General features: G+C 38.4%; 2 protein-coding genes across 2 annotated transcripts in view; one reads left to right on the top strand and one right to left on the bottom strand.

The window, feature by feature from the left end:
• Window positions 1-27,738, bottom strand: part of ZNF804B (zinc finger protein 804B) — a 633,150-nt gene that overhangs the window by 587,250 nt on the left and 18,162 nt on the right. The window lies entirely within an intron of this gene.
• TEX47 (testis expressed 47) lies at window positions 3,485-4,243 on the top strand. The gene has a single exon (XM_055421037.1). The coding sequence runs from the start codon at window positions 3,485-3,487 to the stop codon at window positions 4,241-4,243; it is 759 nt and encodes a 252-aa protein (XP_055277012.1).

Genomic DNA, 27,738 nt, shown 5'->3' with positions numbered 1-27,738 from the left:
TTGTGTGCAAGTTACTTGCATACCCCACACCTTAGTTTCCTCTTCTATAAAGTCCTGGCAAAATTAGATGTTCTTTGGAGCTTCCCTGGTGGCTCAGATGGTAAAGAATCCACTTGCAATGTAGGAGACCTGGGTTGGATCCCTGGGTTGGGAAGATCCCCTCAAGGAGGACATGGCAACTCCAGTATTCTTGCCTGGAGAATCTCTTGGACAGAAAGCCTGGCAGGCTACAGTCCCTGGGGTCACAAAGAGTTGGACACTGAATGACTGAGCTCATCACATAGCTGTGGGAAAGAGGGCAGAGGAATAACAATGGTATGTGGATTCTGAAAGAAGATATGGGAGAAGCTCTAAATTTTCAGCTAGAAATGAAAATTATTAATATGTGTGATTGATGAACATAGAAGGAACATACATGCTCGGGTTGGGGAGCAGACACAATGGGGTGGTTCTTAAAATTTGCAAAGACCTGTGCCTCTGAAATAAGAAGTATATGCCAACATTTAGTCATGAACCAAAAAAAGATTTTGAAGAAATGGTAAACCATGCTAATGAAAGAAATAAAGATCAATGGCAGGAAGAATAACAGGGAGGTGAAAGATTGCTTAGAAAAAAAAAAAGCTAATTGGCAGTACTCCTTTCAAAATAAACTATATTCTGCTTCTTCAGTTCAGTTCAGTTCAGTTCAGTCGCTCAGTCGTGTCCGACTCTCCGCGACCCCATGAATCACAGCACGCCAGGCCTCCCTGTCCATCACCAACTCCCGGAGTACACTCAAACTCATGTCCACAGAGTCGGTGATGCCATCCAGCCATCTCATTCTCCGTCGTCCCCTTCTCCTCCCGCCCCCAACCTTTCCCAGCATCAGAGTCTTTTCCAGTGAGTCAACTCGTCGCATGAGGTGGCCAAAGTATTGCAGTTTCAGCTTTAGCATCAGTCCCTCCAATGAACATCCAGGATTGATCTCCTTTAGAATGGACTGGTTGGATCTCCTTGCAGTATAAGGGACTCTCAAGAGTCTTCTCCAACACCACAGTTCAAAAGCATCGATTCTTCGGCGATCAGCCTTCTTCACAGTCCAACTCTCACAACCATACATGACCACGGGAAAAACCATTGCCTTGACTAGACGGACCTTGGTTGGCAAAGTAATGTCTCTGCTTTTTAATATACTATCAAGGTTGGTCATAACTTTCCTTCTTACACCCACACAAAAGTGAAATCAAACTTGCCAAAAGGAATTTGCCAATTGTCAAAGCAAAAAATTGGCAGCTCTAATTATACTTCTTACAAATGAACAAAATGAATACTCCATGAATCGCATTCAAAGCTGTCTAAAATCCTGAGTAGCATCCCAGTAGTTGGATAGTCTATATGTTATTATTTTTTATAGGCTGACTTGCTTTCACAACAGACTCGTGTCATCTAAAAGAAATTTTGTAAATTAAAACAATACATTTAAAAGAGTAAGGGTTAAATAAAATAAAAATAAAAGCTAGACCAGGAATAGGAAATAAGTAGGGGTGGGAACATCATCCTGCTTTGAAGGTCAGCATCAATCCTTATCACTCTGGGAAGTCAGAGATTGGTCTCTAGGTTTCCTAACAGTCGAAGAAGAAAGGGAATATAGTTCATGATACAGCTGTTTATCTCTCAAGGAAAATCACATTATCAGTTTTTCAGAAGGTAACATTTAAATTTTAGGTATCAAATTTAAATGAAAGAAGTGTTCACTTTTAATTCAATGTATGCCATTAGGGGGGATTCCCTAGTAGCTCAGACGGTAAAGAATCTGCCTGCAATGGGGGAGACCTGAGTTTGATCCTGGGTTGGAAAGATCCCTGGGGGAGGGTATGGCAACCCACTCCAGTATTCTTGCCTGGAGAATCCCCATGGACAGAGAAGCCTGGGGGCTATAGTCCATGGGGTTGCAGAGAGTCAGACATGACTGAAACAACAAAGCACAGCACAGATGTTCTTGCCTAAATGCTTACATGACACAGGGTAATAACCAATTAACGGTATTTAATCTGTTCTACTTGTCTCACAAAGACAAAAGGACATTGGTAGATTGTTTCTTCAGAAATACTTGGTTCCAGAGCATAAAGGTGCGTGCTGAGAAAAATAGCAGAAGGAATTTAGAGTGCTCTAAAGTGAAAGGTTAGAAAGAAATTTTAAAACAAAATTCTATAATCTGATATTCCATGTAGAAATCAAGTTCAGCTAATTGCATGCAAGGTACATAACTAATCCATGCTTTTGTTTCCTCTTCTATAAGTTGTGGACAAAAAAAGAGAAAATGTCTGGGATTTCCAGGTCCACCATCTAGCCAAGTTGTCAGTGTACTTTGGCCCTTTAATACCATTGACATTCTGATTTCCCAGGGCACCATGGAAACCAGAATAGAACACAGGACACCTGAGAGAACCCAAGATACTGGCAGTTGCAAGAGTGATGGAGGACCAGTGGGACCTTGAGGAGAGGTAAAAGGGAGAGGCACTTGAAGAAAGAAAGAAATGTTAAGTTGACTTGCAGGGAAGAGAAAAAGATTGGTAAGAACACTAAGTCAAAAGTAACAGAATTTTTTATCTCACCCCTACAACAACAACAAAAGAAAAAAGAGCCATTTCTGAGGTCTATTGATAGGACTTTAAAACAAAAAGAACCCAAACTACTTACTTCAAAAGTTCACTCTAATTATCCAAGCAATACTATTAACTTTCACTGTACTGAGTAAAGGTTAAAGAAATCAATTAGTAGTTAAGAGATCCCCAGATCAGTTAAGTGTATAAATTGAGGAGTTATCATAAAAGATATCCTTTAAAAATTTTGACCAAAAAGAATCTGTATTTACCATTATATAAATGAAAAGACATTTTAATGTAATGCCAAGGCTACTGTTAGTGAGTATCAGCAGATACATTCATCTTTGTGTGTGTGTATGTATGGTTCAAGATGGGGAGAAAAAATTCTATAAATTAAAAAATAATAATAATAATGCAAACAACACAGTGAACTTATTCTAGATTAAGCTCTATCTTATTCTTACCACCCAGTTTGTTGGAGAGTTTCTTCCTAGGATATGAGTGTTAGTTATCTCATTGTTGGAGAAGGAAATGGCAACCCACTCCAGTGTTCTTGCCTGGAGAATCCCAGGGATGGGGGAGCCTGGTGGGCTCCCGTCTATGGGGTCACACAGAGTTGGACACGACTGAAGTGACTTAGCAGTAGCAGCAGTATCTCATTGTAAATTTTAAAACAAAATTCTGTAATTTGATTCTTGTTTCAACAGTCTCTTTTATTTCAAAACACTATTTATTGATAACACTCAGAAGCATTTGAACAACTAAATTGTTTGTTTGTTTGTTTGTTTTTTTGTCACAAGAAACAGAAATGAGTTTATCACCAAAGAAGTAGCCTGGTAATGTAACTATTGTCATAAGCTAAAATCCAGAATCATCTGGCAGAATAAACAAAACTCATCATGTCCTTTGGAACCCATCCCCGAAAGATCAACAAAAAGAATTTGCCACTGGAATCTCTAATGCCACAAGTTCCACGTAGCAATTACTTGCATTTTCAGGAAGAAAAGCAAAGACTACAACTAAAGAAATTCCTTCTTCATAGGATGTTCCTAGTGGCCAGGATAACAGCAAACATAGACAAAAAAGATATTGCTGACTACTATGAACAATTGTTTCAGTCAATTTTGAAACGTCACCTAGGAGAAGCAGTGACAGGATTATTGCTCATATATCCTACTTCCATTCTGCATATCCTGGAGTCCTCCAGTGGTACTTTTTACCAAATTCTTTTAGATTACCTGAGCCATAAAAAGGATGAAATGGAATTTTTTATACAAGGAATGAAGATTATAGTCATATCCCACAATATTCCAACAAGGCTCTTTATGCAGTGGCATGTTTCAATAATAAAAGGACCGGTTATGTATCTAGATGATGCGACACAGACACAGTCCCTACAAGAGGTCATGACAGAATTTCTCATCCAAACACATAAACTAGCGCTTCACCTTTTTAAGACTGTGAAAGTGAGCCCTAAAGGACCAGGCGACAATTTGCACCAAGCTGCACCTGAATTACTCCTCCCAGAACAAATAATAAAGTACTTGTGCAACTCTGCAGAATTAATGGACCCAGAAGGTTTTGTAAACATGTACAATAAACCCATACATGTCACCTTGGATTCTGAGGTGGTATGGCCTGCTCCTTCCCGTTTCTAGGATGATGAGACATGATGTGGTCAAATCTCTTAAGGAACGTATGCTACTTAAATAAAAGAAAAATATGCCTAAAGTTCTCTCCTTAAAAAAGAAACAACATGGAGATATACACAAAGGTAATAGATTAATCTTTAAAAAATATGTTGAATTAAACCTGAAAATTTATCTGGTGTAATTAAATTCAACACATTATTAACAGTGAAGGGTTTTATTAAGGTTATAAGTTTCTCAAAGGCTTATACCATTTTGATGGAAAAACTTAATTTTTTAATGAAAAATAAAGGTAGAGGACAAACACTAGATTCAGATTCTCATTCATTCTCTCAACCATCAATTCTCTCAACACAATAATCTGTTCTAAGAGTATACTATTTCAGGGAAAAATACAACCCTTCAGTTGATTGCAGCCTAAAGTTGGAGGCAAATATGTGTAAAACTAGATATGACATATGATATGATATGTGATTGTTATTACAGTAGCAGGATGTAGGAAAGACTCTAACAGCACAAGTGAGGGAGTAATCTCTATATGTATGATCCCTGAACTCAGAAAACAAAACCTAAACTTTCAAAATAGTTTCAAACTCTCATATTCTGGATGACATAATCAAGAATATTGAGGCAATTATAAAACTAAAGAACACAACAGTTTTTTTGAAATGACTAGAAAATACACTGTCAGAAAGCACTGAATTCTTTCATGCAAATCATTTACTGAGCACCATTCACAGGACAGACATTTATGACAGGGATATGTTAGGATGCTGAGAAGGCAATGGCAAGCCACTCCAGTACTCTTGCCTAGAAAATGCCATGGATGGAGGAGCCTGGTAGGCTGCAGTCCATAGGGTCGCTAAGGGTCAGACACGACTGAGCAACTTCACTTTCACTTTTCACTTTCACACATTGAAGAAGGAAATGGCAACCCACTCCAGTGTTCTTGCCTGGAGAATCCCAGGGACAGGGGAGCCTCATGGTCTTCCATCTATGGGGTCACCCAGAGTCGGACACGACTGAAGTGACTTAGCAGCAGCATGTTAGGATGATTCCTCCCTTGGAAAGTCTTTGTAAGATAAACAAATTGGTAATTTTTCCATTTAATTCCTAGATAGCAATTAATTTTAAATTAATTATTTATTTCTGGCTGTGTCGGGTCTTCATTGCTGCTCGGGCTTTTCTCTAGTTGTGCTGAGTGGGGGCTACTCTCTAGTTGTAATGTGCAGACTTCTCATTGTGGTGGCCTCTCTTTTTGCAGAGCAAAAAGGCTCTAAGGCATGGGAGTTTCAGCAATTGTGGTTCCTGGGCTGTAGAGTGTGGGCTCAGTATTTGCGGTGCACAGGCTTAGTTGCCCTGTGCCATGTGGGATCTTCTAGGACCAGGGATCAAACCCTTGTCTCTTACGTTGGCAGGCAGATTCTTTACCACTGAGCCACCGGTGAAGTCCCCATTAATTAAGTTCAAAACAATTTTTTTAAAGCATTGATTGTAACTTCCTTGTAGCTGGAGAAGGGTCAACATACTTGTTTAACATAGCTCAAATGAACAGCACAGAAATTTTGTGTAATTATGGGAGAGTCAGAAAGTTAATAAATATGTATTGGCAAATGGAACCAAAACCCCAAGTCAAACTGCAGATTAGACAACAAAGGGTTAAGGGGTTTTGTTAGGTTCAAGTTTGTTTTCTTTGTTTGTTTCTAGTTGCTAAGTTGTGTTCAACTCTTTTGCAACCGCATGGACTGTAGCCCACCAAGCTCCTTTGTCAATGGGATTTTCCAGGCAAGAATACTGGAGTGGGTTGCCATTTCCTTCTCCATGGATAGCAATTAATTATATCCAATTCCTATACAACTTATTTCAAGTTGGTCTCCCCCTTCCTTTACTAAGGTTAATGCTTTTTTACACTATTTAAAATTTTCTAGTTTAAGCAATTAAACAACATAAATGTCTTACTACTTCAATGATATTTATCCCTAGATTGCTTCAATATTTTATGAAACAGACTTTAGACTGAATAGAGGAAATACTGTTATATCATTTTAGTTTCATTTTTTACTATTTATTTCAGTCACTTTTTGGGAAAAAAGCCATTTCAGTACTCACCTCAGATTTGTCATATGCAGAAAATATAATTCGTTCCATATCAGAATCAAATTTCAGGAAAGACCATTCCTATTTTTTAATTTAGTAAAATAGATTTAGAAAAAAGAATGGCATTTTTCACTTTCAGCTGAACTCGAAGTTCCTTTCATTTAAATTTAATAACACAAACCACAAACTATATTTTAGAGCAAAAAACTTTTCCAATTAAGAAAGAATACATAATTTATAAACATTTTATCAGTTTGGTAAATATTCAGTTCAGTTCAGTTCAGTTGCTCAGTTGTGTCTAACTCTTTGCGACCCCATGAATCACAGCACGCCAGGCCTCCCTGTCCATCACTAACTTCTGGAGTTCATTCAAACTCATGTCCATCGAGTCGGTAATGCCATCCAGCCATCTCATTCTCTGTCGTCCCCTTTTCCTCCTGCCCCCAATCCCTCCCAGCATCAGAGTCTTTTCCAGTGAGTCAACTCTTCGCATAGGTGGCCAAAGTATTGGAGTTTCAGCCTCAGCATCAGTCCTTCCAATGAACACCCAGGACTGATCTCCTTTAAAATGATTGGGTGGGATCTCCTTGCAGTCCAAGGGACTCTCAAGAGTCTTCTCCAACACCACAGTGCAGAAGCATCAATTCTTCGGCGCTCAGCTTTCTTCACAGTCCAACTCTCACATCCATACATGACCACGGGAAAAACCATAGTCTTGATTAGATGGACCTTTGTTGACAAAGTAATGTTTCTGCCTTTTAATATGCTATCTAGGTTTGTCATAACTTTCCTTCCAAGGAGTAAGCGTCTTTTAATTTCACGGCTGCAATCAGCAACCGCAGTGATTTTGGAGTCCAAAAAAATAAAGTCTGACACTGTTTCCACTATTTCCCCATCTATTTCCCATGAAGTGATGGGACCAGATGCCATGGTAAATATTAAACACCTAATATTCAGCAATGTGCTTTTTACTCTTTGAACTGTGAGAAGCCACCTATTAGATACTAAGTGTTTACTTGACAAAATGAGTTTAGACTAAAAGCTTTCCAGGCCACAAAAAAAAAAAAAAAAGCAACAAGAAGAAAGAAATAGAAGTGAAGAAAGGAAGAGAGGTAGGGAGGAAAAAAGAAAACGAGTAAGCTTCAGTCTTAGTCTTTGAATGTATGTGAGGAAGAGATTTTGAAGGGCAGATGAGCATATTTAAGAGAATAGATACAAGCAAAAGCAGGAAAGAGAAAATGAACCATAAATGTTCATTGGAGCAGATGAATCCATTTAACAGGGTAAATTTTGTTTGGGAACAATATTTTCTAAACAGAAAATAGTTTACAAGTAAATAGAAGTAGTTTACAAGTAAAACTACATATCTGAGTATATAAAAGTACAGCACATTATATTCTCAAAAAAAAGACCACTGCAATGTATCTCATCCCATATGCTCTTACAATATGACCTTAAATACTTCTCATCGCATGGTGGGTTCTGAGTCCCTTCTTCCTTGAAGTCAGGTAGACCTTTGTGATGGCCTAGACCAACACAACAACAGAATTGATCCAATGTGACCTCCAAGGTATTAAAAATGCCTTGCACTTTGCCTTGATCACTTGAATGGAACCTAAAATATGCTGTGAGCAATCCAAGCAGGTTTCTAGATAACATCCCCAGCTGAGGTTCCAGCCAACAGCCAGTATCACCACTAGACATGTGACTGAGTGAACCTTCAGGTAATTCCAGACTCTAGGCTCCCAGCCAACCCTGGATTTCAAGCCAGAGCAGCTGACACCGCATGGGGGAGCAGAGCAGAGATGGACTGTTCCCACTGGGCCCTGTCTAAACTGTAGATCTGTGAACAGCAGAAATTCTTGTGCTGACTCAAGCTATTAAGTTTTGAGTGGATGTTTATAATAGCAGTCGGGAGCACCAGTATATAACAGGAATAATTTTATATGTATATTTTATTTATATATGTGTATATATATATGTATTTTTATATATTTATATATGTACATATTTTATTTATTCCCATGTATGCAACTAATATTTTGTAAATATTTACTAGGGAACCAAACACTGTGCTAGTCACTGGGTATAGAAGCAGAAGTAAGATGTGTGTAACTGTAAGGAAATTATAACCCTCATTGGGGTGAGAATTATTTCATGAGACTTTCTAGTATAGACCTTTTATTGATCTATAATACTTTCTGGTGTGAAACATACTGACAGAAGCTTAATTCATCTAATCAAAGAAAAGCATAAAAAACCTGAGTCATTTTTTAAAGAAGTTATAGAAAATTTCTAAATGAAAACACTGATTTACTTAGTAGACTATTATTTTACATTTAAAGGACTTTTGAAGTATCAATTGTGAAAACTGGAAAATAAGCACAAAGTGAGTATAAATAAAACTACTTATTTGTTAAGTGAACATTTTAGAATGAGTTTATTCACATGAAAGTAGTTACCTTTAGGAAAGTTTAAACTCATTTCAGTGACAGCATCATTACTAAAAACATTGTGTGACGCTTTTATGACAGATAAGGCTTATAAATCAAAGGGAGTTAAAATATCTTAGTGATATCTAGTTTTTTGGACCCCAAATAATATATCTTCCAATTTAACTGGTGACCTGCTTCCCTAATAGTTCAGTTGATAAAGAGTCTGCCTACAATGCAGGAGAACCTAGTTTGATTCCTGGGTCGGGAAGATCTGCTGGAGAAGGGATAGACTACCCACTCCAGTATTCTTGGGCTTCCTTTGTGGCTCAGCTGGTAAAGAATCTGCCTGCAACATGGGAGACCTGGGTTCGATCCCTGCATTGGGAAGATCCCCTGGAGTAAGGGAATGGCTACCTACTCCAATATTCTGGCCTGGAGACTTCCATGGAGAGTATAGTCTATGGGGTCACAAAGAGTAGGACATGACTGAGCCACTTTCACTTAATATTCAAACTTCATTCATAGAAAGACTTGTTTTTAAATATTGAACTCCCTCTCAAAGGAAAATCTGCTGACACTGAACACATTAAAAGGGTGTGACACTGCCTCCAAAGGGAAGCACGAATAAGTTTCCAATATCAGCTGCATTATTGGGAGTCCTTCAGAGCTCACTAATATCACATCTTTAAAGGGGACAACACTCATTTAGCTGGGTCTGTTTTGGTATAATGATAAAATGCAGAAATACTATACTCATATCTTACAAATATAATTTAATTTGATCAAGTCCAAAAATGTAGCTCACTAACATTAGGAAGTATCACAAGGTAAATTTCACCCCAATGAGGATTATAGTTTCCTTACAATTACACTTTACATAAAACCAGGGCACAGAAGTTAAACTGAAAAGAAAGTGAGCATTTAAATACTGAACATACAATGTTCACTGTTCATATAACAATGACCATGTAACATGTACTCATATATAGTCAAGGAACATATGACACTTATATGGCCAGCACCATTCTAATCCATTTGTTTTGATACCTATAACTTTACAACAGAGTGACAGGTTGACTTTCTTCTTGTTTCAGTGTAAACAAGGACTTTCAGAAAGATTATAGTTTTCTTGAAGGACAACTGAAATAATGTTATTTGGAAGGAAAAACCCTCCCAGAGTGAATTTTAAAATTTGTAACTGTCTTCATTTTAAAGAAGCATCTGGATTCCTTCCTGGAGAATTATTGCTTAATACAAAGAGATTCTTACATTCAGCGACTTTATCATAACTTTAACACCACAACACCACATTTCAGTTCAGTGAAACCTATCTCTAGCAGAGAATTCTCTCAGGCTTCCATGAGGAAGTGGAAATGGGACAGCTTAACACCAACTGAAAATAGCAAGTACTTTAAAGCTATTTTACCCTTGTAGTGACTTAATGTAGAATTAGAGTTCTCCCCCTTGTGGTCAATTATGTAAATTTCCAGATTACCTTTTGGTAGGATTTATACAATAAACACAGTGCATCGTTTTCAAGAACATAGAGAAACCCCAAAGGTATCTGTCAAATGTCTGTTCTACCCACCACCCCCCCGACCCCTCACTGTTTTGCAGAAAAAGACATTAAGTGTTTTGCCCGCAGTAAAAGCAATAGTTGGTAACACTAGACCCCTGTCTTCACTTCATCACTTTAAATAATTAACTGTAGTCAGGCACTTAGTCTAGTGTTAGTGGTCTAGATTTGACTTTAAGTGCTAGTGGCGCTAGTGGTAAAGAACCTGGTGCCAACGCAAGGGACTTAAGAGATGTGTGTTCGATCCCTGGGTCAGGAAGATCCCCTGGAGGAGAGCACAGCAACCCACTCCAGCATTCTTGCATGGACAGAGGAGTCTGGCAGGCTACAGTCCAGAGGACCACAAAGAGTCAGACACCACCAAAGGGATTTGACACAAACACAGCTCTCTTCACTCCTATGCCACACTCCTTCTGTGCTCCAGCCCTCACATAATGCCTTTTCTAAACATCTGACTGACATCTCCATATCCACATGTTCTGGATAGAATTCATCATTCCTTGTCTCTATTATCCCTTCAGTCTGCTCTCTGAATTCCCCATTACTGTAAAATGGACAGTCTCCACAGTTGCTAAATCAGAACTTGAAAGTGAAAGTCACTCAGTTGTGTCTGACTCTTTGTGACCCCATGGACTCTATAGTCCATGGAATCCTCCAGGCCAGAATACTGGAGTGGGTAGCCTTCCCCTTCTCCACAGGATCTTCCCAACCCAGGGATCAAACCCAGGTCTCCCGCATTGCAGGCAGATTCATTACCAGCTGAGCCACAGGGAAATCCAAGAATACTGGAGTGTGTAGCCTCTCCCTTCACCGATGGATCTTCCAGACCCAGGAAACAAAATGGGGTCTCATCCATTGCAGGTGGATTCTTTACCAACTGAGCTATCAGAACTTGAGTGTTCTAATTTCCTCCCTTCCTTTTTATCTCACTGACAGGCAATCAATCCAAGCCCCACACATTTTCTCCACAGTGTTTCGTGTCTGGCCTTGTTTTTGTGACATCCTTAGGGATCTCCCTCACTCCAATCTTTCTTCCTCCTCTCTGTCTTTCTACTCTGTGTAGTATGTCTATCAAAGTTAAAGGCAGTATAGCAGAAGAGGTAGAGAAACCACCTATGCCATTGAACTGCTGTATTGAAAGCTGGGTTTGAAAGTTTGTCGAGCCATAATTTGCTGCTTTACCTTTTTGCACCTCAGTTTTCTCATCTACAAAGTGAGTGCGGTAAACAGTACCTACATTATAAGATGGTTGTGGATACTGCATGAAATGATGGTGTAAAGATCCTAGTATACAGTAAGTAATAATAAACGTTATTCCTCTGATCAAAATTCTTTAATGACTTCTGTTTCATCAAGATAAAAAGCAAAATTCTAAAATGATCTCCAAAGCCTTGATTCTTTGATCTTTGCTTACTAAGTGACCCACCCTCATCTGTAACCACCATTCTCTTTCTCACACTTTGTTGTCTAGTGATTTCTTTTTTTTTTTTTAATTAATTTATTTTTTATTGGAGGCAAATTATTTTACAATATTATATTGGTTGGTTTTGCCATACATTGATATGAATCTGCCCCGGGTTTACATAATTTCCCCCTCCTGAACCCCCCCTCCCACCTCCCTCCTCCCTTTATCCTCCCTCTGGGTCATCCCCGCATGCCAGCCCCGAGCATCCTATAACATGCATTGACCCTGAACTAGTGATTCGTTTCACATATGACAACATACGTGTTTCAATGCTATTCTCCGTGATTTCTTAATATTTTCCTGTTTTTTGTCTTTAACTTCCTTCCTCACTTCTCTTAGCAAAATTCTGCTTATTGATTAAATCTTATTTCCTCTGTGAAGCCTGGCGAATTCAAGATACTTTTTTCTGTCTTCATCGAACATGATCCTCAACCACATTTTGGCAAGTCTTCTGTCTTATTGTTGCTGTTTAATTTTATATTCATTTCCCAACAACTTGTAAACAATAATCATGAGGTTTTCTTTATATTGGTATCTTTAGCTCATTTTTAAAAAGAGTCATTAAAATATCTGTAAGAATTTCTCCATAAGGTTAATTCTACTTTTATTAAATGGTTATGAGATTTCAATATATTAAAATATTCTTATCTGACCCATCAGGGTTTTGCCATTGTTCATGAAGCTCTCTAAAATAGCAAGTCAAAACGTGGTGACACCTTCTCTGAAATCTTCAGTTTTAAGCACATGATAATTTCTTCCACCCAAATTTGGAAGGATACTAGGAATATATTCTGGGAGTGATTCAGTCAAATTTTGTTTTTATATAATACTACCCATTGAAAAAAAGAGCTCATTCCTAATTCACTTGATTAAAAATACTTTCTGAATAAGCTGCTAGTAAAGTATATGACCTTTATTCCATATTTAAGAGTGACTTATTTATGTTCTTTGTCCTTTTTTCAGTATCTATACTGATCTGTTCTTTGAGACATACGCTTGATAAGACTAAAATTTATTTCCATATTTGCTTAGGTTATTATAAAAGTATAAATTTGATTCCAATTTAACTATGTAATTTGCATTTTTGATCTGTTTTTATAATACTCAGCTATTTTTAAGGACTTTTTTAAAAATAAGACATTAAATGTAAAGTGTTGATTTATGAAGGGAAAAATAAATGTCTGAGTACTGAATATATTTACATTTTTACCAAAATCCACACTAATATAATAATCTCCTCTCAGAGATCTCTCTGACTCAAGTCTCACCTTCCTCCACCCTCTCTTCCCAGTTTATATTCTACTTTGAATTTCGAAATAAAAAAAAATAGACTACTCAACCAGATGGTGCATTTTACCAGAGATAAAAACTACACACCTTGTAACATTTTAATTCTTTGATTCTTCACTTTCAATCCTATAAAGTGACAGTTCTTAAGCACATACCCTATTCTCACCAAAATCAAAAAAAAAAAAAAAGAACATTAAAGCAAGATGACTGATCTCTTCTATGTACTCTCATTATGTGCTCTTGAACAACTGATTTATTCCTTCAGGGATCTCTGATCATCTACACTGTAGAATCTACAAGCATCATAAAGAAAGCACATGAGCCCTTGAACTTATCCAAAATGTGGGCAAAGGGAAAGACTATGTTAACTTACAATCAGTCAGAGGGTAGGATAAAGTATTTTTATTAAAATTTGAAATCTAATGTCTGAATGGATGACTAATTCACCCTATCAGAGAGTATTTGTGGTGAAATAACAACATCTTCCTTTTAAAAAAAAAAATCTATCTTATTGCATCCGTTTAAGTGAAAAGATGGATGGGAATTTGAAAAGTCAGGAATTGATATATGAGATTATAGCATCTAAATATTAAGTGTGGAGTCAAAAGATACAGTGAAGAGTGGGACATTTTTATTTAAGGTTGGTGAGAAGTCACTGAAGATTTTAAGCAGAGCATAATCAGATTGGTTTGGCTGCTGAGTGGAGAGTGAGAAGGCGGGGGACATGGTGGTGCAGAAAGACTCCTTAGCAGTTTGTAACAAATTTTCTGGCAGGAGAAGATAATAGCCTGGACTAGACTAATGACAGTGAAAATGGATCTAGGAGACCGATTTGAGAGCTAATCAAGAGGTAAATGAACATAGGTTATGAGGGAGAGAAAAGTGTCAAATACATTAGCTTTTTATAGTTTTTTCAACAGGATAGTACTATTCCTGAGTTAGAAAATATACAAGGAGTATAGAGTTTGGAAACAGGACAATAGGAAAATGTTGTCCTTTTAATTAATGACATATAACCACATCAGACTGGAACAATCTTTGTTTGATATTTCCATTATTAATACCTTTGGATGAACTTTAGAGCATACGCATTATATTAAATCTGATACTTTGTTGAAATAGATAAATATAAGGTATGTTTTCTGATATAAGTAAGTAACTTCTAGGAAAGAAAAGTGAATGAAAGCAGTGTGGTAAATTAAAAAAAAAAAAAGCTGAAGAAGAAATTACCCTCCAAATTACCCTGCATTCTAATATTCACCACCACAGCTCCCCTTAATCTTATATCTATATTTAGTGGAGCCAAAAATAAACATATTGAGCTTAATTCCTTCCCTTATTCAAATAAAAGTCATTGCAAACATTTAATTCAATAATTATTGATTGCCTTCTATAGATGCAGTCATGTGTTAGAAGCCATGTAAGCCATAAACAAAAGGTTCCCTGGAGCCCCCTCCAGATCCATTGGTACACCATTTACTCCATTTGCAATAAACATTTAGGTGAAAGTGTATCCTTTGGCATTATATTGAAATGACTTGCCTCTTGCTTTTCTCATACAATGAATTTTATTCTCTCTCTGCATTTGTCATTCAGCAAGTATGAACCGAAAAACTGTGTCAGACAGTTTGTCAGTCATGGGGGCTCAGGGGTGCAATGTAATCACAAGCAAATGCATATCCTTTCTACCTTAGAGAGTACACAGTCTCTGTCTCCCACTACCCAAACACATAAAAGAAAATGAAACAATTATGATAATTGTCATCATAGTGGGTATACAAATTGCAGGGGTTTCCTTTCCTAACTTTACCTAGTTTAAAGGATCAGGGGATGCTTCTGAGGGGTAAAAAAAATAAAAGGATTTCTGAAAGTTAAATAGAAGTGAGCCAAATAAAAGGCAAGGAGTAGGAGGGGAGTGTTCCTGACAGAGGATATACATACATATATATATATATATATATATCCTACCAGAAGGATGTTCTAAAACCTAAAGGCAAGAAGAGTCATAGTGTGCTAGAAGAATTTCAATAAGTGAAGACCTGAAATATGAAGGGAAATCACAAGAGATGAGGCTAGACAGTAGTTAGGCATGCATGCATGTGTGTGTGCTTAGTCGCTTCCGTCGTGTCTGATCTGCAACCATATGGACCGTGGTGCACCAGGCTTCTCTATCCATGGGATTCTTCAGGCAAGAACACTGGAGTGGGTTGCCATGCCCTTCTCCAGGGGATCTTTCCAACCCAGGGATCAAACCCGTGTCTCCTATGTCTCCTGAATTGACAGATGTGTTCTTTAGCTCCACCTGGGAAGCCCTTAGAATTTGGGCAATGGACCAGATTATACAGACCCTTAAAGTTACATAATTACCATGATTTCTTCTCAAGTGAAACAGGATACAGACACAGTTTAATCATGGAAGTGTCCTGATTAGAAATGCATTAGAGAAGGACCACTTGGAATTGAGAGAAGAGCCTGGAAGTGAACTAGGGAACTAGCCAGGATAGATACGCTAGCTAGGAGACCATTACAGTATTTAAGGAAAGAAATGATAGGAAATCTAATATAATGATGGGAAATGCAAAAATAATGGCAACAAGATTAGAAAGAGGAAGCAAAGGTCAAGATATCGTATCTTTATATTTGATTGAAAGAACAAAGTGTGAAGAGAAAAGCATCAAGGACAAAAAACAATTGACGGGTGGTGGTGCCACGCTCTGAGACAATAATACTGGAAGAGAAGCAAGCTGGAGTCCCACAGGGAGTAAGATGAAGGTTGCCATTTGGAATGTGTTGAATTTGAGATGTATGAGAAACATCAATATTAAACTCTCAATAAGAGAAGTAGATACATTGTCCTGAAGCTTAGAATATGGGTCATGCTTGGAGGTAGAGATTTGAAAATCACAAAGACAAGGACTGATGCTTCAAGAGAAATACTATCATCTGGTACAAGTATACAGAGTGTAAGGGAAGAAAGCCTACTTCAAAATCCCAAGGAACGCAAAGGACAGAAGAATATGACTCACAAAGAAGCCTAAGAGATCATTATTTAAATTGCCCAGAAGCAGACAAAAGAAGAGCAGAAGAGGGCAGTAGTGTCATGGATGCCAAAAGAAAATAATATTTCCTAAAGAAGAGAGTACTTATCAGCATCAACTACTGTCCCAAAGTCAAGTGAGAAACAGACTAAAAAAGTAGATTTTATGACAAGTAGGTCATTGATGCCTTGGAAAGAGTGACTTACATAGTATAGGAGGCAGAAGAAGGATGCACCAGGCTCAGGAGTGAGTATTAGGTGAAAAAATAGACTAAGTACACACAACATTTCTAAAGACTTGGGTGTTGAGTTGTTAGTGAATTTGTAGCATCAAATGAGGAATATAATAGCCCTTTTAAAAAATCCTTTCTGTTAAAAGGAAGACCACCGATTTATTCAGATTTCAAAGAAAGAATCTGTGATTTTATGTGACATTAAACATCTAATCATGGCCTAAGGGGTCAAAAGCTCTATTCAGTTTAAAAATGCAAAAATACAGCCTTGTACCATATTGATTCTTTATGCAGTTCTGGACAAGAAATTTTGCTCAATAAACATTTGGGTTAGATAAAGAATTGCACTAATCTCTAGAAAAAACCTAGCTGCACAGAAAACAACTTTAGAATATGTGTGAGCTCTGATGTTAGAACTCAAAGTTTGGGTTATTTTATTGGTATTTCTGAAACTAAGTCCACCTTAAATCAAGTTCCCTTGCCAAGTTTATGATTAATCTCTATTCCCTTTCTTGTCTGACTCCTGTTCCTGTCAAGATTGATGAATTTCAAAGAAAAGGGGGGACTGAAAGCAAGCAGAACCCTGAGAGACAGTCCCAAGTAAATATGCCTTTCTGTTTGTAGAAAAAAGGCTTAGAGTCCTAGAACTTCGCTCAGTTCCAAAGAACAGATCCGAACTGTGAAGTGAGGGAACTCAAAATTAAAGAGAAAGCAAGTGCAACATAATCTTTTCCATGATTATTGGCTTAAGCCAATGCCTTGATTTATGACCCCAAACTGATGAGGTAACACCCTGTGGCTTCAACCAGCTGGCCCCAAGCAGACTTAAAAATAGGGTCACTTGAGAACTGAAACTCCAGAACCATCATATAGCCCCTAAACAGATAACAAAATGCCTCAACTACTGTCTCTGCTCTCTTCTAGAGGAAAGTTGAAGGATCACTAGACCAAACTAGGAACAAGCAGAATAACCACCATCACTGGGGCAAAGGAAATCACAAAGTGGTGTCAGAAATCTGCAGCATCTTATCTGAACTCAGGATTATAGAGACCTTCTCCTCCCCATTTGCCTTTAAAAATCTTACACCTTAGTCAGTCAGCAAGATGGATTTGAGATCAGTCTGGGTCTCCCATCTTCCAGGCTGGTGCCTCTGTGATTAATAAACCTTTTTCTGCTCAAAACTCTGATGCTCCCATTGGTTTGGCCTCACTGTGCTTTGGGCACATGGACTTGGGTTCAACAGCCATGGTGAAACTTTATAGTTGATTGCAGATTATGTGCTTTATCTACTTTATGGATCAAGCACTTTGCATCTGTAAATTTTGCTCTGAAATCTGGCCCTTATCCAGATTGCTTCCTTTTTTTGCCCAGTCAGAGCATGCTAAGAAATTGCAAATTACAATCAAATCTCAGTTTTCCAAACTAATGATTTTAAAGAGCAATAATGCATAATCCAAAATGATGGTGAATTCATGAACCATTTATCTCTGTAATGTATATTCATTAAACTTGACTCTAAGTACATCTCATATGGCATTCACAACAAAATGATAAAGCATTTCAACTGAAATGATTCAAGGAGACTTGCAAGGTTTCCCAATTTCTCTATTTCTGCTTCCTACTACATCCTATCACTTCTATCACCTTTCATGCTTAAGTGCCCCATAAAAATGAACATACCACGATTTTTAGGATGAAGATGTTTCATCTTCTCCTTACAGCATTTCCTTATCATTGCCACTATTTTTACAGCTATGTCCCTCTTTCCCTCTCTAAAAAGTATCATTCAAAAAAGTAAATAGTATAATGAACCCATATATCAATTACCCACCTTGAACAAAGACCAATACCTCTTAAAAATCTATAGTTCATTGGGAGTTTCCTGGTGGTCAAGTGGTTAAGATTCTGGGCTTTCACTCCTGTGACCTGGATTCAATCTGAGACCTGGTCTGAGAGTTGAGATCCCACAAGTCAGGTAAGTGTAGCAAAAAAGAAAAAAAAAAAATCTCCTTATCAAGAACATGACTATTCTCTCTCTTAAGATAATATAGGTTAAGAAAATACGTGACTACTATATATAAAATAGATAACCAATAAGAACCTACTGTATAGCACAGGGAATTATACTTAGTACTTTGTAATAACCTATGAAGGAAAAGAATCTGAAATATATATATATATATATATGTATGTATGAGTGAATTATTTTGATGCACACCTGAAATTAATACAACATTGTAAATCAACTATACTTCAATTTAAAAAAAATCAAGAAAGCAAACCCCTCTCAAAAGAAAGCACGTCAATACTAGAGTATTACTTTCTACAGCCATACAAAGTAAAAATAATATGCAAAAATGAAAAGTATTTAAAGTTTGATACATTCAGTTCAGTTCAGTTCAGTCGTTCAGTCGTGTCCGACTCTCCGCGACCCCATGAATCACAGCATGCCAGGCCTCCCTGTCCATCACCAACTCCCGGAGTACACTCAAACTCATGTCCACAGAGTCGGTGATGCCATCCAGCCATCTCATTCTCCGTCGTCCCCTTCTCCTCCCGCCCCCAACCTTTCCCAGCATCAGAGTCTTTTCCAGTGAGTCAACTCGTCGCATGAGGTGGCCAAAGTATTGCAGTTTCAGCTTTAGCATCAGTCCCTCCAATTAGTCACATGATTATTGAGTTGAATTTTGAGGGTGAACAGCTCAGTGATCAGTTTTAAGAAACAAGGTTCTTCCCTTGGATGTTTTTTAACCAGGATGTCACCCAAGAATGTACTCAATATCTATGCTTATTAGAAAGATGGGCTTCCCTAATAGCTCAGTTGGTAAAGAATCTGCCTGCAATGCAGGATACCCTGGATTGATACCTGTGTCAGCAATATCCACTGGAGAGGGATAGGCTACCCACTCCAGTATTCTTGGGCTTCCCTTGTGGCTCAGCAGGTAAAGAATCTTGCAGTGCAGGAGATCTGGGTTTGATCCCTGGGTTGGGAAGATCCCTGAAGAAGGGAAAGGCTACCCACTCCAGTATTCTGGCCTGGAGAATTCCATGGACTGAAGTCCATGTGGTTGCAAAGAGTAAGACATGAATGAGTGACTTTGGCTTTCACTTTCATTAGAAAGATAAGATGATTTTTATAAAAGGATGACTTCAGCAGTTCCTGTATTATTTTCACCACATACAAGGAAACGTAATTATGGGTTTGACATTTTCACTTTTGACCTTCAAATACAAATACAAGTTTTTAGAAACTGAAAATTTAAGGCTTTCATACAGCATTAACTTGAAAAGAGTTGTGATGGTTTCCTCAAGGGTCCTCTTGTCCATAAAAACCTCTTTGGAGGATAATTCTTCGGAGGACCACTCATCCATGTCTGTTGCTAAAGATGTCTACTCAGAGTATTTTATTGTGTCATGGGAGGTGGAGACCCACAGTTTTAAGTTGACATGTTCTACCAACAGAAGTGTCATTTCTTATCTTTGGCACTACTTTGTTCTTCTTGCTAATATTAACCAAATGATAGGTGTATAAGCACAAGTAATTAGTCTACAAATGATAATAAGACAATGTTTCCCCATTGTATTTTTAAGAGACATCAAAATATCTCTTTAATGAAGATGACTCTCAGTTGACTAGTAGGAATAAAATGCTTGCATAAATAGAATTATGTGCATTTTTAGAATATAATCACAGACATAGAGATATCACTGTATATACTCATGCATGCATATTAAGTCCCTTCAGTCTTGTCCAACTCTTTGTGACTCTATGAACTGTAGCTCGCAAGCTCCTCTGTCCATGGGAATCTCAGACTCAACTGAAATGACTTAACACATACACAAACCGAAACAAGAGAAACCAATTAATATTCATAAAATTGCTCCAAATCACGTTGGGAAATCAGATTTAACTATCAAAGTTTAATACCATAGTACAAGAAAGGCTTTGTATAAATAATGCAGATCATTTCTCTACCAATTATGTCCTCCTCACCTCTACTGACTCCCATATGAGATGTTCTGAGTATGGGTCACAACTGTGTGACTCTGTTATCCTCCCCTTCTCCTAATCTCTCTCCTCCTGTACACACACAGCAGACAGGCTGGACTAGTACTATCTACCAGGAGCAGAGAAATCCCATGTGTATGGCAGCAAATGATGAAGCTGAAGTCAGAAGCAGAGATGAGATGCCTAAGAATAGCAGAGAAACAAAAGCACTTCAGCTCCTGATTCCATTCTCCAGCCCTGGCTGAGACCTGGTGGCATTTCCTATGCCTGAATCCTTCCAATAATCTTTTCTCTTGCTCAAGTCAGGTGAAGTGGTGTTGGTGGGGTGGGGGGTGGGGGTGGGGAATAGATATCTGTTTCCCTCTTGAAGCAAACAATTCCTTAGCAGCCTGAGAAATATTTGTCAAAGCAACCTACTGACACACAGGGCAAGGAGTTCTCAGTTTCACATTAGAAGATTCATGTTCAAATCTCCTAATTTCTGCTGGCTGACTGCAACCTTGAGAAAATTATTTAACCTCTCTGGGCCTCCATTTTCACCATAAATTGAATGAGCACCCAAATAGTCAATGAGATAAAATGCATATGAAAATAACCAGCAGGTCAATAAATGTTATTTTAGAGAGTGCCCTGCAAATTTGCCATTTCCATACAGCAAATTTGCCAGTTATGACAATAAGTTTTGTGACAAGGGCATGAGATGGTTTGATTTCTGACCCACAGCCTTGGGATACTTCAGGAATATTGGGTTAATTAGCCAAGTTGTTGTTACATAATGCTTTCATAGCAGGAGTCAGGTGATCTAGACACACTTTAGAAAATCTTCCAGCAGGGTGAACCACAGGGTAAGTGCTCTAGCAGGCTTTTGCTGCTGCTTTTAATATCCATGGGAAGAATCTGAGCTACCCTTTGATAAATGCTCAAACACCAATTCAGAAAACTGTACCCCTGATCAGTTAATTAACTTTTATTAATATGTGTTGTGAATACCCAATTTATATTCTTTACTAATAATGAGAACATTAAAAGTATCACAAACCATTGTAATTAAATGGTTTAATATACGTACAAAGGAATTTTTTTTATTATATCAAGAAGCTCAAATTCTAGTAAGATGAAAATGAAATTATGTTGGTTTTATGGGGGTTTGTTTCCATTATATTTCTAACAAGAAATTGGTTACTTAATCATATGTACCTGATAGAAATAAGGTAATAACTCCACTGTACCTTGTTACCTGATATATAAAATTGATGGTTAACATTCATACCTATGAGCAGAATTGAAGGCAGGAGAAGAGAGCGACAGAGGATGAGACAGTTGGATGGCAGCACTGATTCAAGGGACATGAACTTGGGCAGGGCAAACTCTGAGAGCTGATGAGGGACAGGGAAGCCTGGCATGCTGCAGTCCATGTGTTAGCAAAGGGTCAGACAGGACTTGGCAACTGAACAACAACTACATGAGCTGAATTAGTGTAGGACAAAATTAGAAAACTACATAATAGGAGTGGAAACAATACATACATTTTATTTTCCTTCTATGGACAGATAATTTGGGGGTTTCACTTTAAAAGTTATGTTATTTTCAATTTTTTATGTGAGAAAAAAATTTCTGAAAAGTCTTTCACTTTTGAATTATTATGCATTCTTAGTGTCTTTGGGTTCTTGGAAAGTGACTTATAGTTTTGTGTAATTGACAATAACAAGAGTTTAAGTCAGAACATTTATTAATTGCACTTACACATTGCCCTGCCTCCTGAGAAATGTGTATGGAGGTCAAGAAGCAACAGTTAGAACTGGACATGGAACAACAGACTGGTTCTAAATAGGAAAAGGAGTACATCAAGACTGTATATTGTCACCCTGCTTATTTAACTTATATGCAGAGTACATCATGAGGAACGCTGGGCTGGAAGAAGCACAAGCTGGAATCAAGATTGCCGGGAGAAATATCAATAACCTCAGATATGCAGATGAAACCACTCTTATGGCAGAAAGCAAAGAACTAGAGAGCCTCTAGATGAAAGTGAAAGAGGAGAGTGAAAAAGTTGGCTTAAAGCTCAACGTTCAGAAAACTAAGATCATGGCATCTGGTCCCATCACTTCATGGCAAATAGATGGAGAAACAGTGGAAAAATTATTTTGGGGGGCTCCAAAATCACTGCAGATGGTGACTGCAGCCATGAAATTAAAAGATGTTTGCTCTGTGGAAGAAAAGCTGTGACCAACCTAGACAGCATATTAAAGAGCAGAGACATTACTTTGGCAACAAAGATTTGTCTAGTCAAAGCTATGGTTTTTCCAGTAGTCATGTATGGATGTGAGAGTTGGACTATAAAGAAAGCTGAGCACCAAAGAATTGATACTTTTGAACTGTGGTGTTGGAGGGGGCTCTTGAGAGTCCCACTGCAAGGAGATCCAACCAGTCCATCCTAAAAGAAATCGGTCCTAAACATTCATTGGAAGGACTGATGCTGAAGCTGAAACCCCAATATTTTGGCCACCTGATGTGAAGAACTGACTCATTTGAAAAGACCCTGATGCTGGAAAAGATTGAATGCAGGAGAAGCAGATGACAGAAGATGAAATGGTTGGATGGCATCACCGACTCTATGGACATGAGTTTGAGTAAGCTCCAGGAGTTGGTGATGGACAGGAAAGTCTGGCATGCTGAAGTCCATGGGGTCACAAAGTGTTGGACACAACTGAGTGACTGAACTGAACTGAACACACTGCTGTTCAAATGAATGTTTTGTCAAAATTTAATTTTTCTGTATATATAAATACTCAAATCTTGCATTTACTTGAAGTTAATATTTTCATTTTTACCCAATCTAATCAACTAAGATTGAATGAATGCATAAAAAAATGACCAAGGGGTTACAGGTTTATTAAGTGCCTACTAAGCCCCAAACCCTGAAGCATCCAAGTGCTGTCATTTACCTGGATGAAGAAGACACATATCCTACTGCCAGGAGACTCAAGGAAAGAGAAACAAGCATGTGAGCCAACAATTAAAACACGATTATGTTTTAATAAAGGGATGTGAAGACTGTCATGGTGGCATGACAGTCAAGTGGTTTCACACTTGAGCTTAGATTCTGAGGATACAGGGTCCTCATACAATTGTCTCCCCCTCAGTAGCTGTAAAATGTGGAGCACATCTCATTTGCAAATAGAATAGTGACATCATATTAAGACTGTTTTAAAAATTAAATAAGACAATGTGTGAAAGGTGTATTTGGGAACAGGATGTCTGATGTAGAGTGAGTGCTCCCAATCTGTTACTATCACTATGTACTGGGCATTAGAGAAGTGTTTTCAATTCTAGGCAAGCACTACAGAGGATCCCTAAGAGTTACCAGTGGAGGAAAGGAGAATGAGAAAGCCATAAAACCTTCCTCAGTGCTGGCCTCTGAAGTTCTAAACCACAGAAGTATTTGCAAGTTCACATTGGTTCAATAATTTTACAAAATGTTAATATATACAACAAACTCATGGGCTGCTTGTTTAAACTATACATCCAGGCCTGACTCAAGGTACGCTGATTCTTTAAATCTGCAGCTTAATCCCCTTTAGAAAATAACCAATGAAGATGAGCTCTTAAGGCCATTCTAGCTTGATTTTGCTAGGCCATTCTGTCACTGAAGCTGAAGCTCCAATACTCTGGCCACCTGATGCAAAGAGCTGACTCATTGGAAAAGACACTGGTGCTGGGAAAGATTAAAGGCAAAAGAAGTGGGTGGCAGAGGATGAGATGGTTAGATAACATCACTGACTCAATGGACATGAATCTGAGCTAACTCTGGGAAGTAGTAGTAGAGGACAGAGGAGCCTGGCGTTCTGCAGTTCAGGGGGTTGCAGAGTCAGACATGACTTAGTGACTGAACAACAACAACAAGCTTGATTTTTACTACAATTAACTCAGTTGCCATATTTGACATGCAATTTATTTTCCCTCTTAATCTTCCAGAATCAGGACAAACTGACGAACAAAGCTAGTGGAGGTGATGGAATTCCAATTGAGCCATTTCAAATCCTGAAAGATGATGCTGTGAAAGTGTTGCACTCAATATGCCAGCAAATTTGGAAAACTCAGCAGTGGCCACAGGACTGGAAAAGGTCAGTCTTCATCCCAATCCCAAAGAAAGGCAATGCCAAAGAATGCTCGAACTACCACACAATTGCACTCATCTCACACGCTAGTAAAGTCATGCTCAAAATTCTCCAAGCTAGGCTTCAGCAATATGTGAATCGTGAACTTCCAGATGTTCAAGCAGGTTTTAGAAAAGGCAGAGGCACCAGAGATCAAATTGCCAACATCTGCTGGATTATGGAGAAAGCAAGAAAGTTCCAGAAAAACATCTATTTCTGTTTCATTGACTATGCCAAGGCCTTTGACTGTGTGAATCACAATAAACTGTGGAAAATTCTGAAAGAGATGGGAATCCCAGACCACCTGACCTGCCTCTTGAGAAACCTGTATGCAGGTCAGGAAGCAACAGTTAGAACTGGACATGGAACAGACTGGTTCCAAATAGGAAAAGGAGTACATCAAGGTTGTATATTGTCACCCTGCTTATTTAACTTATATGCAGAGTACATCATGAGGAACGCTGGGCTGGAAGAAGCAGAAGCTGGAATCAAGATTGCCGGGAGAAATATCAATAACCTCAGATATGCAGATGACACCACCCTTATGGCAGAAAGTGAAGAGGAACTCAAAGGCCTCTTGATGAAAGTAAAAGAGGAGAGTGAAAAAGTTGGCTTGAAGCTCAACATTCAGAAAACGAAGATCATGGCATCTTGTCCCATCACTTCTTGGGAAATAGATGGGGAAACAGTGGAAACCGTGTCAGACTATTTTTTTGGGCTCCAAAATCACTGCAGATGCTGATTGCGGCCAGGAAATTAAAAGACGCTTACTCCTTGGAAGGAAAGTTATGACCAGCCTAGATAGCATATTAAAAGGCAGAGACATTACTTTGCCAACCAAGGTCCATCTAGTCAAGGCTATGGTTTTTCCCATGGTCATGTATGGATGGATTCTTCTGATCACCGAAGAATTGATGCTTTTGAACTGTGGTGCTGGAGAAGACTCTTGAGAGTCCCTTGGACTGCAAGGAGATCCAACCAGTCCATTCTGGAGGAGATCAATCCTGGGTGTTCATTGGAGGGACTTATGCTAAAGCTGAAACTACAATACCTTGGCCACCTCATGCGAAGAATTGACTCACTGGAAAAGACTCTGATGCTGGGAGCAATTGGGGGTAGGAGGAGATGGGGACAACAGAGAATGAGGTGGCTGGATGGCATCACCGTCTCGATGGACATGAGTTTGAGTGAACTCTGGGAGTTGGTGATGGACAGGGAGGCCTTTCGTGTTGTGGTTCATGGGGTCGCTAAGAGTCGAACACGACTGAGCGACTGAACTGAACTGAACTGAACATACATACACCAAAGGTTCTCATTACTGATTCCATTTAAATCAGACAAATTGATGGTTTTCTCTAGAATACTCACAATATTTTAATGCCAATTATTGAAAAATGAATCAAAGATGAGAAAAGTCCACTTCCAAAACATATATCATAAAAGTTTATTTATCTAATGTGTGCTTTCCATTTGAGACTGTAAATTCCATAACATAACATGGGGACTCATTCATATCAATAACTTCACTATCACAATGCCAGACACAGTTAATCAAGAATTATTTTCAGGAAAATGTAAAATGCTTCCATACCAGGAAATGGGAGTGGTAGGAAAGATGGAAGGGATAGAATGGAGGAATAGTTAGGAGCTAAAATGAGCAGATGTACTAATCTGCCGAGGGATTAAAGAAAAATATTTTCAAAATTCAAGCCTAGACTGTTCAATGATGTCCCCAGCCAAGAAAGCATGCACTCAGTAGAAGATTAACTTAGTTTTGGATATCATGTGTTTAAGATATTTATGGGAGATAATGACTAGTGAATAACCACAGATGTCTATGAATCTAAAATTCTGTATTGTGTTAAACAGAATAATGGTCCCATAGATCCCCATAATTTAATTCTCAGAACCTATGAATACTATCTTCTTGTCAAAAGGGACTTAGCAGATGTGATTAAAACTTTAAAACTAAGCCTTCAGATGAGGAGAGGAGATTGGGTTGTCCAGGTGGGTCCAATATAATCCCATAAATCCTTTAAAGCACAGAGTTTCTTCTAGCTACAAAGAATCAGAGAGATGACAGCTGGAGAAGAACTTGCTGGCTTTGAAAATAGAGATGGGAAGCCATGATCCAGGGAACACAGGCAAATTCTAGAAGCTGGAAGAGACAAATAATTCGGTTCTTCTTTAAAGACTCCTGAAAGAAAAAACAGCCCTAACTACACCTCAGTTTTATCCCAGTGAGCCCTCTGTTGGAATTCTGACCTACAGAACTGAAGAGTAATAAATTCATGTTGTTTGAAGCCACTAAGTTTGTGGTAATTTATTACAGCAGCAATAGGAAACTAATATACATAAAGTCTGGATTGAACATATACATCCTTCACATTTCTATATAAAAGATACAGCATAATTTCCTCTATTATTTAATGCTCTCCCTCTTACTTTCTGCAATCTTGAAGTAAGTGATGTAAATGTAATGCTGGGTATGTCTCTGTTGCCAGTCAGTTCTATCCTAACCATTCCTCTCTCCCTAGGCACTGGGACACACAAATTGTGTATTCCATAACTCCTTGCCAGTTGGTTTCTGGTTAGGTCTGCCAATGGAAAGAGTGAGCCTAATCAGAGAGGTATGAGAGTGGAAGTTAGCAAAAGGAAGGAAGCCATGATTTTCTTCCTTGGATCTGTTTCCTGACACCTTAGCACTTAGCACTCAAAGGTTCTAGTAGCGGTGGCAGCAGCCTCAGACAACTGCCAACCTCTGCAGTAGGAGCACAGTGGTGCCAGCAGCCAGCAGTTGTAGATACGAGTCACTCAGGCAGCAAATCCACCAGCACCAGTGGGGCTGTCAGCTCTTGGATGACTGCAGAGCAGTGGTGAAATGGTGTCAGAAGCAGAATCACAACCAGAGAAAAGCTTGTAGGGTTTAGGCACCACTTTCCCCTTTGTTTCTCCAGCCCTAGGAGCTGCAGTGATTTCCTCTAGTTACTAATCTCTTGGTAATAGCATCTTCCCTTTTTTCTCCCTCAGCCTTTTCAACACATTCATAAACAATGCCTTGTATTGTATTCCCTCTGTTTGAAAAGCTGAGAATATTCTTTGTTTTTTTTCCTAAGAGAAGAATATATGTGCATAAAAGCTAAAGCAACATAGAATATAGATACAACATATACAACCTTTAGTTACCTAATATGTCTTCACTTC

This window comes from Moschus berezovskii, chromosome 3 (assembly GCF_049115385.1).
Source record: "Moschus berezovskii isolate FMDL1 chromosome 3, NW_MosBer_1.0, whole genome shotgun sequence".
In the NCBI taxonomy this organism is placed as follows: Eukaryota; Metazoa; Chordata; class Mammalia; order Artiodactyla; family Moschidae; genus Moschus; species Moschus berezovskii.
Note: the sequence above shows the minus strand (reverse complement) of the source record. Positions and strands in the feature narration are given on the sequence as shown.

Bases quoted from the DNA above. Each gene is read 5' to 3' on its own strand.
- TEX47 (XM_055421037.1), top strand. From the start codon at position 3,485: ATGTCCTTTGGAACCCATCCCCGAAAGATCAACAAAAAGAATTTGCCA.